The sequence below is a fragment of the Dermacentor andersoni genome, chromosome 4 (genome assembly GCF_023375885.2).
Source record: "Dermacentor andersoni chromosome 4, qqDerAnde1_hic_scaffold, whole genome shotgun sequence".
In the NCBI taxonomy this organism is placed as follows: Eukaryota; Metazoa; Arthropoda; class Arachnida; order Ixodida; family Ixodidae; genus Dermacentor; species Dermacentor andersoni.
Genome location: NC_092817.1, coordinates 170,460,834 through 170,474,718, shown reverse-complemented (window position 1 = coordinate 170,474,718; position 13,885 = coordinate 170,460,834). Strand labels below are relative to the sequence as shown.

General features: G+C 45.9%; 1 protein-coding gene across 2 annotated transcripts in view; it reads right to left on the bottom strand.

The window, feature by feature from the left end:
• Gnptab (N-acetylglucosamine-1-phosphate transferase subunits alpha and beta) overlaps positions 1-13,885 on the bottom strand; it is a 110,971-nt gene that overhangs the window by 16,949 nt on the left and 80,137 nt on the right. For both annotated transcript variants that reach the window (XM_072287971.1, XM_050185183.3), the window contains exons 18-19: positions 8,250-8,402; positions 1,804-1,975 (exon numbers count right to left, since the gene is read on the bottom strand). In XM_072287971.1, the coding sequence (XP_072144072.1) occupies positions 1,804-1,975; positions 8,250-8,402 (325 nt within the window). The remainder of the gene's footprint in view (positions 1-1,803; positions 1,976-8,249; positions 8,403-13,885) is intronic.

Genomic DNA, 13,885 nt, shown 5'->3' with positions numbered 1-13,885 from the left:
AATACGAGTTAAGAAAACTCGAGGAAAAAATTTATTTAACGTGCACTCTGCACTTCAATCACTGTCTGTCTTCCACAGCTGTGCTCTCTTCGGATAATTCCTTGTCGGACATATCTTGCCAGAGGTACTCATCCTCTGTGCCATCGAGCGCGTTCGAGATGCCGCACTTCTTGAATGCACGACGCACAAGGTCCTCTGGTATGCTGGCCCATGCGTCCACAATTCACTTGCATAGCATGGCTGGTGAAGCCCGCTTCAGCCGCCCGGTCGGCGTCACTGCAGGCCCACCTGAGCTCATCCAATCTGCGTAACACCGCTTGACTGTGTTCTTGAACAGCTTGTTCACGCAAACATCTAAAGATTGCAGCTGAGACGTCATCCCACCCGAGATAATGACGAGTTCAGTGCCGGATTCGCGCGACAGCCTCTTCACTGAGTCGGCCAAATGGCAACAAAATGCGTCCAGCACGAGGATGGACGGGAACGACAACAGTGCGTCAGGCCGCCTGCACCAGACGGACTTTATCCTGTCGAGCACAAGATTCTCGTTCATCCAGCCTTTCTCATGGCATCTCACGACCACATTTTTTGGTAGCTCCTCACCTTTAGGCACTGTCTTGCGCTTGAAGACGACATAGGGCAGGAGCTTGCGTCTGTCTGCCGTGCATGACAACATGGTGGTAACTCGCGTTTTCTCGTTGCCAGTGACGGACCTAAACTTGTTTAGAGGCCTTTTTGTGCACGGTGAGGGGTGATGGCATGTCTAGATAAACGGGCGTTTGGTCAGCATTGCCAATTTACCCTAGCTGGAAGTTCTTGGACATGCGCAGCAAAATAATGTGGCGCTGGAAATCCACAAGCAGCTCTTTGAACGATTCTGGCAGCTTTTGTGAAATCGAAGTTCGGCGGTGTAAGGAAAATCCAGCACGTCCCATGTAGCGATAAATCAAGTGCTTGCTCGCTTTGAAGGCAGAACTTGGTAGCCTTTTTTCTCTTGCAAGCTCCTTAGCTTTTGCCTGCATAAGCTCCACGCACAGCTAGATGCGCGGCTCGCTGTTAGCGTACAAACTCCGTCAGGGCGAGTTCGATTTCCAGGAATGTCCCCCTTTTCAGGCTGCGAAAGCTTCTTTGCGTTCCGCTACAGGTGAAAAGGGCTTCCTTCTGTGGATGCCATCCGCAAATGCATCCCTTGTTGACACCAAACTGCCTCCCGGCCGCATTATCGCCGATGTCCTGTGCGGCTAAAATAACCTTTCTCTTGAAAGCAGCCAAGTACTGTTTTCGTGGTCCAGACATGTTGGTCCTTCAATGCAGAATAAAAAAGATGCACAAAAGAAGCATGGTTTGCACGTGCGCTGCCCAGGTGTGCACTCAACAATAAAGAAACAATGCTGTAGTCACTCAGCAATAACGAAACCAAAACTTCTAGCCCAAATTTCTGACTGAAGTTTTCATTCGGATCCGCATATAGTACGAGGTGCAAATTTGGGACGCTAATAATAGGAAAAGAACCTCGTATTATATGCGGGTTTTTACGGTAATCGAAGGCGTGGAATTTTACATTTCTGGTCGTGAAATGAGGTTAAAATAGAGTGCATTAGAAATGAGTAAATACCATAACTTTTTGAAAAGCCCAAACGGATGGCTTCAACACTCTTGACCAACCATTTCCAAAGCATGAAAGCGATATAATATGCCGAGAATAATTTGGCTGAACTTGACAAAGCAAAATAAGGAGATCTTAGCTGAGGATCTTCAGAGCTCCTTGCATGTTAAAGAGCTGTAGCCACTAATTCTGCTCACCAGCTTAGAGTCCAGGTACCGTTCGTAGGAAGGTGTTGAGGGCACATTTGCAGGGGTGAAGTTATGCGCACACTCTGTGAGGTGCTCTTCCACCTGACGCGAGTTGGCAGCTTCCATGGGCAGCTCAAAAAGACGTGTGACTAGGGTCCGGATCTCTCGGTCAGACCACGTCCTACAATCACAATGAATGGTACTATTAACAATATTTATTGCCTTTTCAGTAATCAGTCAATCAATCAAGAGAAGTTTATTTTTAATAACGTAAAAAAGAAAGTATACAAAGGTATCTGGACTGACAAGTCGAATGTGGCTTGTATGACATCTGCTGCACCAAAGCAAGGAATTGCTTATGGGTGGGAAGACAGAGAGGTTGCACGATACCATGAGATCCGTAAAAAAAAAATTTGAAAAATAATAAAAAACGTCTGCCTCCAATCCACCCTGTGAAAGTGGATGTACAGTGAAGCTGGTGCAACGTTAGACAAGAACCGACACCACAACTGACATTAAACAATGTTACACAAGCGCCACCACATCAAGCGATGCACTATGTCATGTGCACATGCACGTGTGCAGCGTATGTCCTTATTCTTCTAGGCCATCCGCCAAGCACAAGTGCCTTACTGAACTACCGTATTTACTCGCATAATGATCGCACTCGTGTAATTATCGTACCACTAAATTTTGTCATCAAAATTATATTTTTTTTTATTTCCCGTGTAATGATCGCACCCTGAACTTGCCACAGTGATATGTCGTGTACCAAGTCTGGCTAATAATGATCGTGCTTACCATCTGTCGAATGCTACGCGAACGACTGTTCAAGACAAACCAAGCGGTCTGCACGCACCAAATTTTAAGTAGATGCCCCATTTCATTACTTTCATCACTTTCCGCGCTTCCATGACAAAAAGAGGTACAACCAAACTTGCCTTTATTATGTGTAGGCTTTATAATGGTTGTGTTCAACAACAAAAAAGGCGCCTTTCGATTCTTCTTATCTGCACTTGTGGGCACACAACAAATCGCGAGCGGCAACGATAGTAGCCACGTTTACACTGCTACGTTAGAAGTGTACCCCATTCATACGCTGACGCTTGTAACACACCTAAGATATTCGCCCACCCTTAGCCGTATTAGGATAGTAGTGAAGACAGATGCCGCAATTTTCGCAGCATGCCGGCCATGTGTTTCTATGTCACTGGCAACTAAGTACGGCCATCTGTTTCCGTCCTCTCGAAGTGGACATGGCTACGTTATTGCCGCAAACTTGCCGATATTAACGATATTATTCATTACTGATACGGAAGAAACTGTTTCCATGCGCGTGATGTACTCAAGAGAAGAAAAAAAAAAAATAGCTTTCGGTGCGTTCGGTTTGCTCCACCGGCCGCCATTTTGTTTTGGTGTCCTGCACTACACAGAGCGGCAGCCACCAATTTGTTGACCTGTTGTCATCCCGCAGCAAATGCGGAACGAAAAAAAAATTTTTTTCTTCTCGTGGGACATTTAACCCACGTAATGATCACACCCCTGGATTTGCGTAAACTTTTTTGACAGAAAAGTGTGATCATTATGCAAGTAAATACAGTAATGCTTAAAAGTAAATTGCATCAGAAAATGCATAAAGTACAACTTTTACACAAGCTGCAGACATGACGGCTTCGAATTGTAATTCAAACATATGTGAAAACGTAATTCTGTTACCCGCAAACTCAAATACAAACCCGTTTTCCAGTCGCTGGATTTTGGGTGAGCATGCCACATAACATACCAACCAACTAGAAGCTAACAACTTTGCTGTAAAAGAAAGAAGCCTCCTAGCACTTGTCTGCTGGAAACATAACCATATGCTTGTGTCTGAAAAGTACACTGTGGTACACAGTTAAAGGGAACACCCAAATGTGTTGTTTCCCCATTCCTGGTACACTACATCTGCAAGTGCCAGCAGAGGCCGTGTCAGTGCACTGCATAGATTTGTGGAAAGGTGTCAGCACCACCAATCATGAGTCATCTGCTGCAAGCTGGGTGATTGTACACCTGGCAGAGGGGAAAATTTTCACAAGCTGTATGTTGTATCGAGCTTACGATTCACTCCTGCCTATCGCCATCAACATCACTGTTATATACCTCCTGCCTCTTGCCATCAACATGAACAATGCATGCTGATACGTAGGAGTGCTGTGAACAATATGCTCTTTCCTTGGTCAATGCCCGTCTGGATCACTTTGTCCACTGTGGTCCAGCTCGGTGGCCTAGATCACACCTGGTGACCGACACCAAACTGTACACTCATGCATTCCCTTTAAAATGGACTGTACAAAGTACATTTAGAAACATTTTTGGCTCCCTAAAGTGCAACAAGCAAATACAAGAAAGTCAGGGCGCCTTCCAATATTGCAGTGGGCTTTATAAGGCCTGTGCAAGTCACATGTTGCTGCAATTTCCTTATATTTCTTTTTTTTTGTTCTTTTCCTGCACCTTCCAAAAGATTTGACAGAAACCACTGTGGAATGGTTGTCTAGTTCAAATGACAGCTTCGTAGTATAAACCAGCTGAGATGTCCAATTGTGTGTAAAGCACTGTGTGATGACAAGATGACAGCTGCAAGAATGGCTGGATGAAGACTGCATAATGACAAAGACGTTACGATTCAATGGCAATGATTGAGCAATGACTATGGCATGACAACAATGGAATGACAATGACTGAATATACGATGGTGTGATGACAATGGTATGTGTTTCTTGGGTTCTCCCATATGTTCCTGTCTTCAATTCCATGCAGCCTAAGTTTAAACTGCACCCATACTGCCCCAAACTGCTGTCGCCACTAGCTTAAAATAATGTGTCTTTTGAATGAGCTTCTGAAACGAAAGCAGCACATCATTGACGCAAGCTATGCTAGCAGACTACTTACACTTGTTCCTAATTAAATAGAAATTCCTTCTGTCGCCATCTCGTGATGATGATGAGCGTGGCGGAGGCTCTGACAGTCAGCTGTTGGTCTGTTGCATGGTTCTTGCCGACACAATTTCTTGTGGAGTTAAAAGACTGCCCATTTGCATGTTTAAGGCAAAAGCCTTAGGTGTTTATGATGGCAGTACCCTTGGCGGCGATCTTGGCCAAACTGTGCCACGACGAAAAATGGCCGTCGCCGCAAAGAGCAATATTACGTCAACGAATCCTCGGATTGACGTCACATTTCTGTGGGACGTTCCTGTAAACAAAGTCAATTAGTGGCTTTGAAAAGAGAAATTTGCCACATTTTGGTCTGGGTGGGAATCAAGCACAGGCCTACAGGGTGCGAAATGAGCACACTTCCCTGAAGCCACGGCTGCTCCACTGTTCTGGCTTACTAAATGTGTGCCTTGCGCATGCCTGATTGCAGACCACGTGGTCAGAAAGACGCGCTCGTGCCACTGCTTGGGTGTTTGTTGTCGTCGTTTTTCACCGCTGGCTCCAATGCCGCTCGTCATGCCTGCATTCCCATACTGCCCCTCCTTCTGCGAAGGCGCTGCGAGAACTGGCCCACTACTAGAGGGTGCGGTGATTTCGGTGAGTTCTGTCATGTCCTCCGATGGACAGTTGCCACAATTCTTCATAATGCATCTTAATCGTGATAAAAAGTGTAGGAAGCGTGCAATCAGGCTTTTGCCTTAATGTTTTACAAATGTGTAATACTTGCTTAATTTTATTCTGTCGTCAGCCTTTTCTCGTGTGTCAAGACTCACAAGATTTTTTCACTCAGTCAGTCCATGTAAAGCAATTCACGATACTACCACCAAAATCCAAATGACTGCTGGGATCTACAGTGAGAAAAATCTAAATATTGACAGCAATATTCTTTAGTCTGGCAAAAGCCATCTTAAATCTCATTTAAGGGGGGACGCGGGTCTTGAAATCGCGAAAAATGGTCAAAAATGGGAATTTTTAAAAATTGCGTTTTTGAAGTCTTTAATGTCTCAACTATGCCTCTGCAAAATATTATGGCTCAATTCCTACTCGAAGTATGAAAAAAACGGCAATTTAGAAACGTCGGTGAGCCGAAATTGAACGCCAAGCGCGAAGGTTTGCCTCATTTTCAAGCTGCCGTAGCTCCGCGCGACGCGAACCGATCGGCGCCATCTTGGTCTCGTTTGAAAGCTGGTTTCCCGCTCTCCATTCTGGCGCCTCTCGGCACGCTGTAGACCCCCGTGCAGCGGAGAGATCGGCACCCGTTCTCAAGCGGGAAATCGTCGCGAGACAGCCGCTGATTGGGTGAAACGGGCGCCTCCTCGAGGCGCAGCCCTCTGATTGGCCGTGACGCGTGCTTCGCCTGCCGCGGCGCCGCGGCCGCGTTGTTCGACTCCTTCACGTCGTCTGCTTTCGCCTGCGCGCGCGTCATTTCTCGCGCTCCTCTTTGTTTCCGAGTATTTCTCGTTCTGCCTTTTTCTTTATCGTTCGTGTAGATATTTTGGCTATTGAGTCGCTTCTTTTAACCACGAATTTCTTGCTTTTGCGTGCCTGGTGTCTTTGTTCCGCGTGTCACGATGGCGCGAGACGCGCGCTTGAAAGCAAGCACGCGAAAAGCAGTCAGCAAAAAGAGGCGCGCATGGAACAAGAAGAGCGCTACATCGTCGAGAACTACAGCTTCGGTGATGCCGCAAGCTGCTGTGCCCTTGGTGGATGCGGCTGGACTGAGCTCGCCAACAACAACAACAACAGCCGGAGGACGCGGCTGAACAAACCCCGTCGACTCTAGCTTCGCCGGTGGACGCGGCTGGACAGTGCCGATCGGTGTCAACTTCGGTGTTACCGCAAGTCTCTGCAGTGCCGGTGGATGCGCCTGGACTAAGCCCGTCGAAAATGCCAACTTTTGAGACGCTGCAAGTCGCTTCGGTTTCCGCGTCGTCGGAAGCGGCAGAGCCGGCTGACCGAAGCCTAACGTCGACTTCGGCGTTTCCGCACGCCGCTTCGGTGCCGACGGACGCGGCTGAACCGAGCTCGCGTGCTCAACGCTTCGACACGGTGTTTTTCACGGAGGCGGAGTGCGCGGGGCGCGAAAAATACGCAGACAACATTAAAACTTCATTGGCGAAGAAGTCCGCGACTTCCCGCAAGTTCGAGCTAATGAACGTCGGCACAGGAAGTGAAGACGACGATCGCGGCACAGAGTACATCATCGTTGATCTCTCTGTGCTAAAGAAGCTGTTTGCGTCCTCAAGCTGCAGCGAGTGTGGGATGGCCACTCCAACTCGCAAAGTGCAGTGAGAGAGAGCAGTGCGAGAACCAGCAGAGCTATTGTAGCACAGCTTGGTTACAGTCCTGGGAGCTGCCTCATTCGTAGGAGCCTTGAAAAAGATAAACAGAGGCTGTGCAGGTCTGATAAAAGTCACACCAATGCTGAAAAGGGGAAGAAGAGGATGGCCAAGAAGCACAAGCCTGACAGAACCCAGGACTACTGCCCAGGACTTTTGTGAATGTACGTGGCAAGATTCACAGAAAATAACAAGTGACTTTCTGAGCTCTTTTTTTTTCTTTTTTGTCAAGTGCCAATGCAATGCAAAGGTTTTCACAATCTTTACATGAACAGATTTCTGTGAATTTGGTGTTATTGTGGTCAGTGATGACTGGGCTGCATGCTAAAGCATTAAATTTTTCCATGTGATAGGTAAACAAAAGTGGCAGAGTAAGCAAAACTTTGAATGCAATTTTCTCAGCTTTGCTTTTTCGATCAAATGCCTTTGCCTTACAGAACTTTTCATAATGTTTGCATCAACTGATTTTATTGAATTAGGTATCGTTTTTTTCAGTAAAACCTCAGCCACATCCTAAAGCTTTCCATTTTTCATTAAACCCAATAGACTAGCAATTAAGTAAGATGTAAGCTAATTACTCCCGCATTGTTTTTTTCTTCCTACTTTGTTATTCATTCATGACCTATATGATGACTTTTTGAAAATTTCTTTCGCTTTAGGATGTGCAGTGGGCCCTTGGAAATGACGGCTATTCTTTAAAACTAGTTTTTTTAATTAAGAAATTATCATAATGGCCCGTAAGAAAAGACCTATGTGGGATAAATTATTTTGCAATATCTTCATTTCTAGATGAGATATGTAAAATCTGAATATATATTTGGGATCAGCATTCAATGATATATCTGCATGCCAATTTTCAGAAAGATATGTTAAGAAATAAAAAAAAAGTTTTCAGGACCCTCATCCCCCCTTAAGTCACTCGAACTAAAATGTGCGTAACAAATTGGAGTGGCAACGCTGTTAGTTGGATGGCCATGAATGCAACGTTGCTCGTGATTTGAGGAGTGTAGGGTTAGTTTACATTTCTACTCTGTTGCATGAATGCTAGCTGTGAAGTTATCATGCACACGTCACATGTCATGTGACCGATATGTCCACAAACACATCTGTTGCTTAAATCCAGTTTACGCTATGACGTTATGCTCACCCCGACTTGTCGACATCAAACATATCGAAGTGCTCCTCCGGCTGAATTTCATGCTTCTCACTCATCAAAAAGTAGAAGTAGGAGAACGCAAACTGCATGTCATTGGGGCTGCGAATCCTGTGAGATGACGTCTGATCGAACTCTTCAGGAAACCTGCACAAAAACAAACAAACAAGAAGAGTAAATAAACAACAGAGGAATGTCCCACAAGGGCTTAGGCAATGTTAATTCACAAAGTTTCTGTGCTTGGCTGGATGTAAAGGTGGGTTAAAGAACTAGGAGTGTACTGCAACTGAAATAAATTTATTTTCTGTGCCAAATGTTGGATGCAATTTATTTCGTGGATTTAAATAGGAATGGACAGATATTCCAGTTTCTAATTTTAAACATTATTTAAATGACTAAGATGTTCATTCTGACTTTCAAGTTTGTAACCTTTGTCATAATCATTAGATAATTTTATGTGCTTTTGTAATATTTGCATTTACATATATAAATTATCTTTCTTAGATGTAGAATTAGTGGCACAGAATCCTCAGGGTTCCCAAATGTCCTAGAGTGCCGGAACTGCATGTAATGCAATGGGTGCTGTGGCCTGGTTTCAAGACCTGTTCATTGGACTCCGATGGGACTTCATTAAAACCTGCCTGAGTGAAAAACATTTGTACTTAACACACGACAGGACCCAAAAGCTGTGCAGTAGCACATACCAAGTGGGCAATATGCTTCAAAACATAACGATAGCTTCAAGAACAGCAACAGTATTTCAGACAAGATTCAATATACAGTAGACCTCCGTTAGTTCAATTCTTCAGTTATTTTGGTCCAGACCAATAGTACTTTGGTCTGGACCGAAATATGCACGTGCCTGCATGCACGTGCCTGCCTGACCCCTATGATGACCCCAACAGTGACCATTTTACTGGCAGCGTCTGTCTTGGTAGAGCTTAGAAGACAGTGAATGCTGCAAATGAAAGTGAATTTCCTGTAAGAACGCCTATTTCCAGGACACATTAAGATTTTCAGGCAATCACAATCACTCACAATGTCTAATTACAGTAGTTACCCAATTCTAACATGTGCTTTTTCCCCTTCGGAAAATTAATATAATAACCGCGTTCGCGGCGTTCGTATGCCTTACCGTATAACATGGCTGTATTGACGCAAAGCTGACTTTAGGAAAACGGCCGCCACTGTGCAACACTTATGAGACTCTTGACCATTTTTCTTGCTAAACACTGCATGCGTGTAAGATTTCGACATTGTTTAGGAGCTTTAATGCTATCTCTGCATTAGCTTTCTATTTTGAACAAAAAGAAAGCGGGCTCGCATTTCATTCGAGGGCGTGTTAGACGCAGGCGAATGTTGCCAAATAATTCAGCAGTGTGTTTTGACATTTTAATGCGACTAGCATTCTTTGTCTACTTCAGGCGTTTTGAGCTTATCTCACTATCTAGCCTCTTATCTATTTATCTAGCCGACCTAAAGGTCCAAGTTGTCTGCCAGCGTGGGCCTCTAAGTATGTGCTTATGCTCATGATGCCATTGTCATCATTCCATCGTTGTCATTTGAGCTTCGTCATCCAACTCCCATCAAGTCGTCACCGTCATGCCTGCTTTGCCGACATAGTGGCCAAAGTTGTCTAACAGCTTGGGTTACTAGGTGTATGCTCATGGTCAGAATGCCATTGTAGTCATTGCATCATCCTCAACCTAGCTTTGTTTATCATCCTACTCTCACCATGCCATCATCATGCCATTGTTACCATACAGTCATAAGGCATTTGTGACTGTACCATTGTCATGAAGCTGTCATAGTCAGTTCATCGCTGGAACTCCTGTTTTGTCATCCAACTCTTGTCATGCCATCGCCATCATGCCGTAGTTGTCATAGTCTTTGAGACACAGCAGTCGTCGTGCCGTCGATGTCATACACTTTTTGTCATCCCATTGTCCTCATACCGTCGTCACTGCTTCCTCGTCATCATCATGCATTCGTCGTCAAACTGCTTTCGTGATGCTGTCGTGGTTGTTCCATAGTCGTCACTCTACTACGTCATCCCACTCTTGTCAGCCATCGTCATCACGCCATTGTCAATGAATTGATCGTTAGTGTTGTATTTGTTAGTTTGCAGTAATTTGCATTTCTTATGTTTGTTTATATTCAGGGTGTGGTGTGAGTTTCCTCGTATTTTTTTATGCGTGATAAAATACTGTGTGCTGTGTGTCTCTCGATCCATCTTGTAAACATCAGCATTCCTGAGAACTGTGACGAGCAGGGAACAGCCTGTGACCCATTGCTGGCACACGTTATGGACCACCCCATGAATAGTTGGCCTCCAAAGAACCAACTTTCCAATGAACTGCATACATACTATAAGGTCAGAAATGAACTATCTGTGATGGATAGTATCCTATTAAGAGGGGACCAGGTTGTCCTACCCAGCCAACTATAGAATTACGTTCTTGCACTTGCGCATGCGGGGCACTCAGGTATCGTCAGAATGCAAGACGTCGTTAACAACCCCTACTGGTGGCCAGCCTTTCGCAAACATGTCGAGCGACATGAATACAACTGTCAAACTTCCAACACTGCTAAGGTATTGGCCAAGACCCAACAGGGCCCTATACAGCCCACTAAATGTCCTCCCTGGCCATGGGTGAAGGTGGCTGTAGACATCATGGATCCATTTCATTCAGTCCCTCAAGATTGCCAGTATGCCATAGTCGTGGTAGACAACTACTCTAGGTGGCCTGAGGTGATTTTTATGCCATGGGTAACTAGTCTATCAGTAATCGGTTTCAGTGTTTTTTAGGGAGATCCTGCCTGAGGAAATCATAACTGCATAAATGACAATGGCCCCCATTGTTGAACTTGAAACATACCTCACCACAGATCCGGTCGTCACTTTATTTCCCTCTGTCCAATGGACAGGTTGAGCAGTCTAACACTCATTCATGACACTCATTCATGACACTCATTCAGTGTGCCCTTCAGGAACGGAGACCTCTAACAAAGACAGTTCTTGCCTAAGTCGCGATATAACAAACTATTCTGCATACCGCAACTAAGTTGTCCCTGTTTTACTTGTTATGTGGTCATAAACCCTGAACTTGCTGGTACACAAGAACCAATTTCAAGAGTACCAGGAACTGCGACAACATGTTGAACACTATCAGTGCAAAGTGCAAGAGGACTACAATCAGAGACATCCTGCCTCCCACAGTTCCTTTCAACATGGTGACCAAGTCTGTGTGCATCATAAAGAACAAGAAAAAAATGGCCTCCCAGTATTCACACCCCTGGGTCACTTATTTCAAGGTAGCCCATAACACATATAGTCTGAACAGCAGCACTACCTGGCATGCATCCAGGCTGTCCAAGAGCACATAGAATGGACCTGCAAAATAGTCGCTACAATGGTACGATTATTCATACCCTGTCCCACTATCCAAAACACTGAACCAGCAACCCAGGGAGGTCACCCAAACACATACAGCCCCACCCAGAGCATCATATTCAAGTCTGCTGGACTCTCGATACACCCAGCGACACGTGGAGTCACTCCAACGGTCGTCATCGCTCAAGTCATAGCCTCAGCAACCACTGCAATCAGCATGTCCTTCAGGAGAATGCTGGCATCCACGATAACTGGACGACTATGTATAGCTTATTACTACCGTATTTATTTGAATCTAGGCCGATAGTTTTTCCAAATAATCATATGCCAAACTCTAGGGTCGGCTTAGATTTGAGGATGTTAAAAAACGCGCCAGTTTGTAATTGAAAATGATAAATGTGGTGCACAGCTAGCGCCATCTAGAAAAGTCAGTATCGCAGCTGCTATCAGCCACGCCAGTAGCCAACTTAAGTACACGAGTGACGTCACCATATTGAGTTGTGTCGTATCGGCATGTGGTGTGCTGTTATCGTAATGGCACCAAACAGGCAATGCCACTAAAGTGTTGCTCTTAAATGAAAAGTTGTGCTAGCCGAAGGCATCGTCAAACATTCAAGCCGGGCGGGATTTCGGCATCGATAAAAAACTTCCGTTGTTGAAGGGGGCAACGGGAGGCGCTTTTTGCATGTGTTGCAACGAGGAGATGACCGCGATAAGGAAGATAAGCACGTGATAACAAAGAGGAGCTGTTTGCCGAGATCGCACTGCGCTTCTATGCGTACAAGCCATGCCGCAGTGTCTGCGCATATGTGGGCGCGCGAATTCGAGCTCGTGTGCATCCGCAAGCACACGAGCATGCGTATGAGGCTAGCAGCGATGATGGCGTAGAATGAGCTCGGCACATTCATATTAAATAAATGCTGCTTTCATTTTGTAAACTACGTCTTCATTTTTTTTTTGTTTGGCTTACATTCGAGGTAAGTCATTTTTTTTTTATTCTTAGGGCTTCGGGCACTCGGGGGTTGGCTTAGAATAGTGGCCGGCCTAGATTTGAGTAAATACGGTATTTTCATTTTGTTATCATCATCATCAGCCTGGCTACGCCAACTGCAGGGCAAAGGCCTCTCCCACACTTCTCCAACAACCCCGGTCATGTACTAATTGTGGCCATGTCGTGCCTGCAAACTTCTTAATATCATCCGCCCACCTAACCTTCTGCCTCCCCCTGCTAGGCTTCCGGTCCCTTGGAATACAGTCCGTAACCCTTAATGACCATCGGTTATCTTCCCTCCTCATTACATGTCCTGCCCATGCCCATTTCTTTTTCTTGATTTCAACTAAGATGTGTTAGGATCGGCCTGCAGGGGTACTGCCCTCAAAGCTATTTCAGCCCGCTGCAGGTGCGTCGATCGAGCCGGGGTGGTGGCGCCCATCAAAGAACCAGCGTTAACCAACCATGAACTTACTTCAGAGAACTGCGGACAACCGGCAGCCACACGGCGGGGGTCAGCTCAGGGGAGTTCTCGAGGGGAGGTAATTGGCGGAACCCCTCCATGCGCTTTTCGAGACACCAGACAATGGACCGCGGCGGAGGCCACTGTACGAGGTCCGCTCTGGAATTTAGACGCGCCGGCTGGGGTCGGGCGTGACCATCTGGCTACGGGGACGCAGGACAATGGACACCACGACGACTGCGCTGCAAAGGTCGTCTGGCCGCGGAGGAGACACTGAAACCTGTGTGTGCGTGTGTGTGTTTGTAAAACGTCCCGCAGGGAGGCGGCTTGTTTACGATAACGTCGAACGTTTTGCCTCACCTAGGGATCTAGGGAACACGAAGTGGATATAACCAGCTGTTGTCGGCGGCTAGAGGGTGCTCGTCGTTGTGCTCTGTGCTTGTCAATGTACTCGTGAGCTGTGTGCTCGTTTGCTGTATGCTTCGTCTTGCGGGCTCTATTTGGGAGTCATGCTAGACTGTCGATGTATCTCTTGTCTAAAATGTAATTACTCCAAATAAATCCTGCTCACCTAGTCCTGTCGCCCCATGTTCCTCCGAGATCGTCCTACAAGCCCGACTCCAAATCTAATAGATGTCACTAAGTCGCGTTTGTTCCCTTACCCGACCTGCTCTTTTCTTATCCCTTAATGTTACACCCATCATTCTTCTTTCCATAGCTCGTTGCGTCGTCCTCAATTTAAGTAGAACCCTTTTCGTAAGACTCCAGGTTTCTGCCCCCTC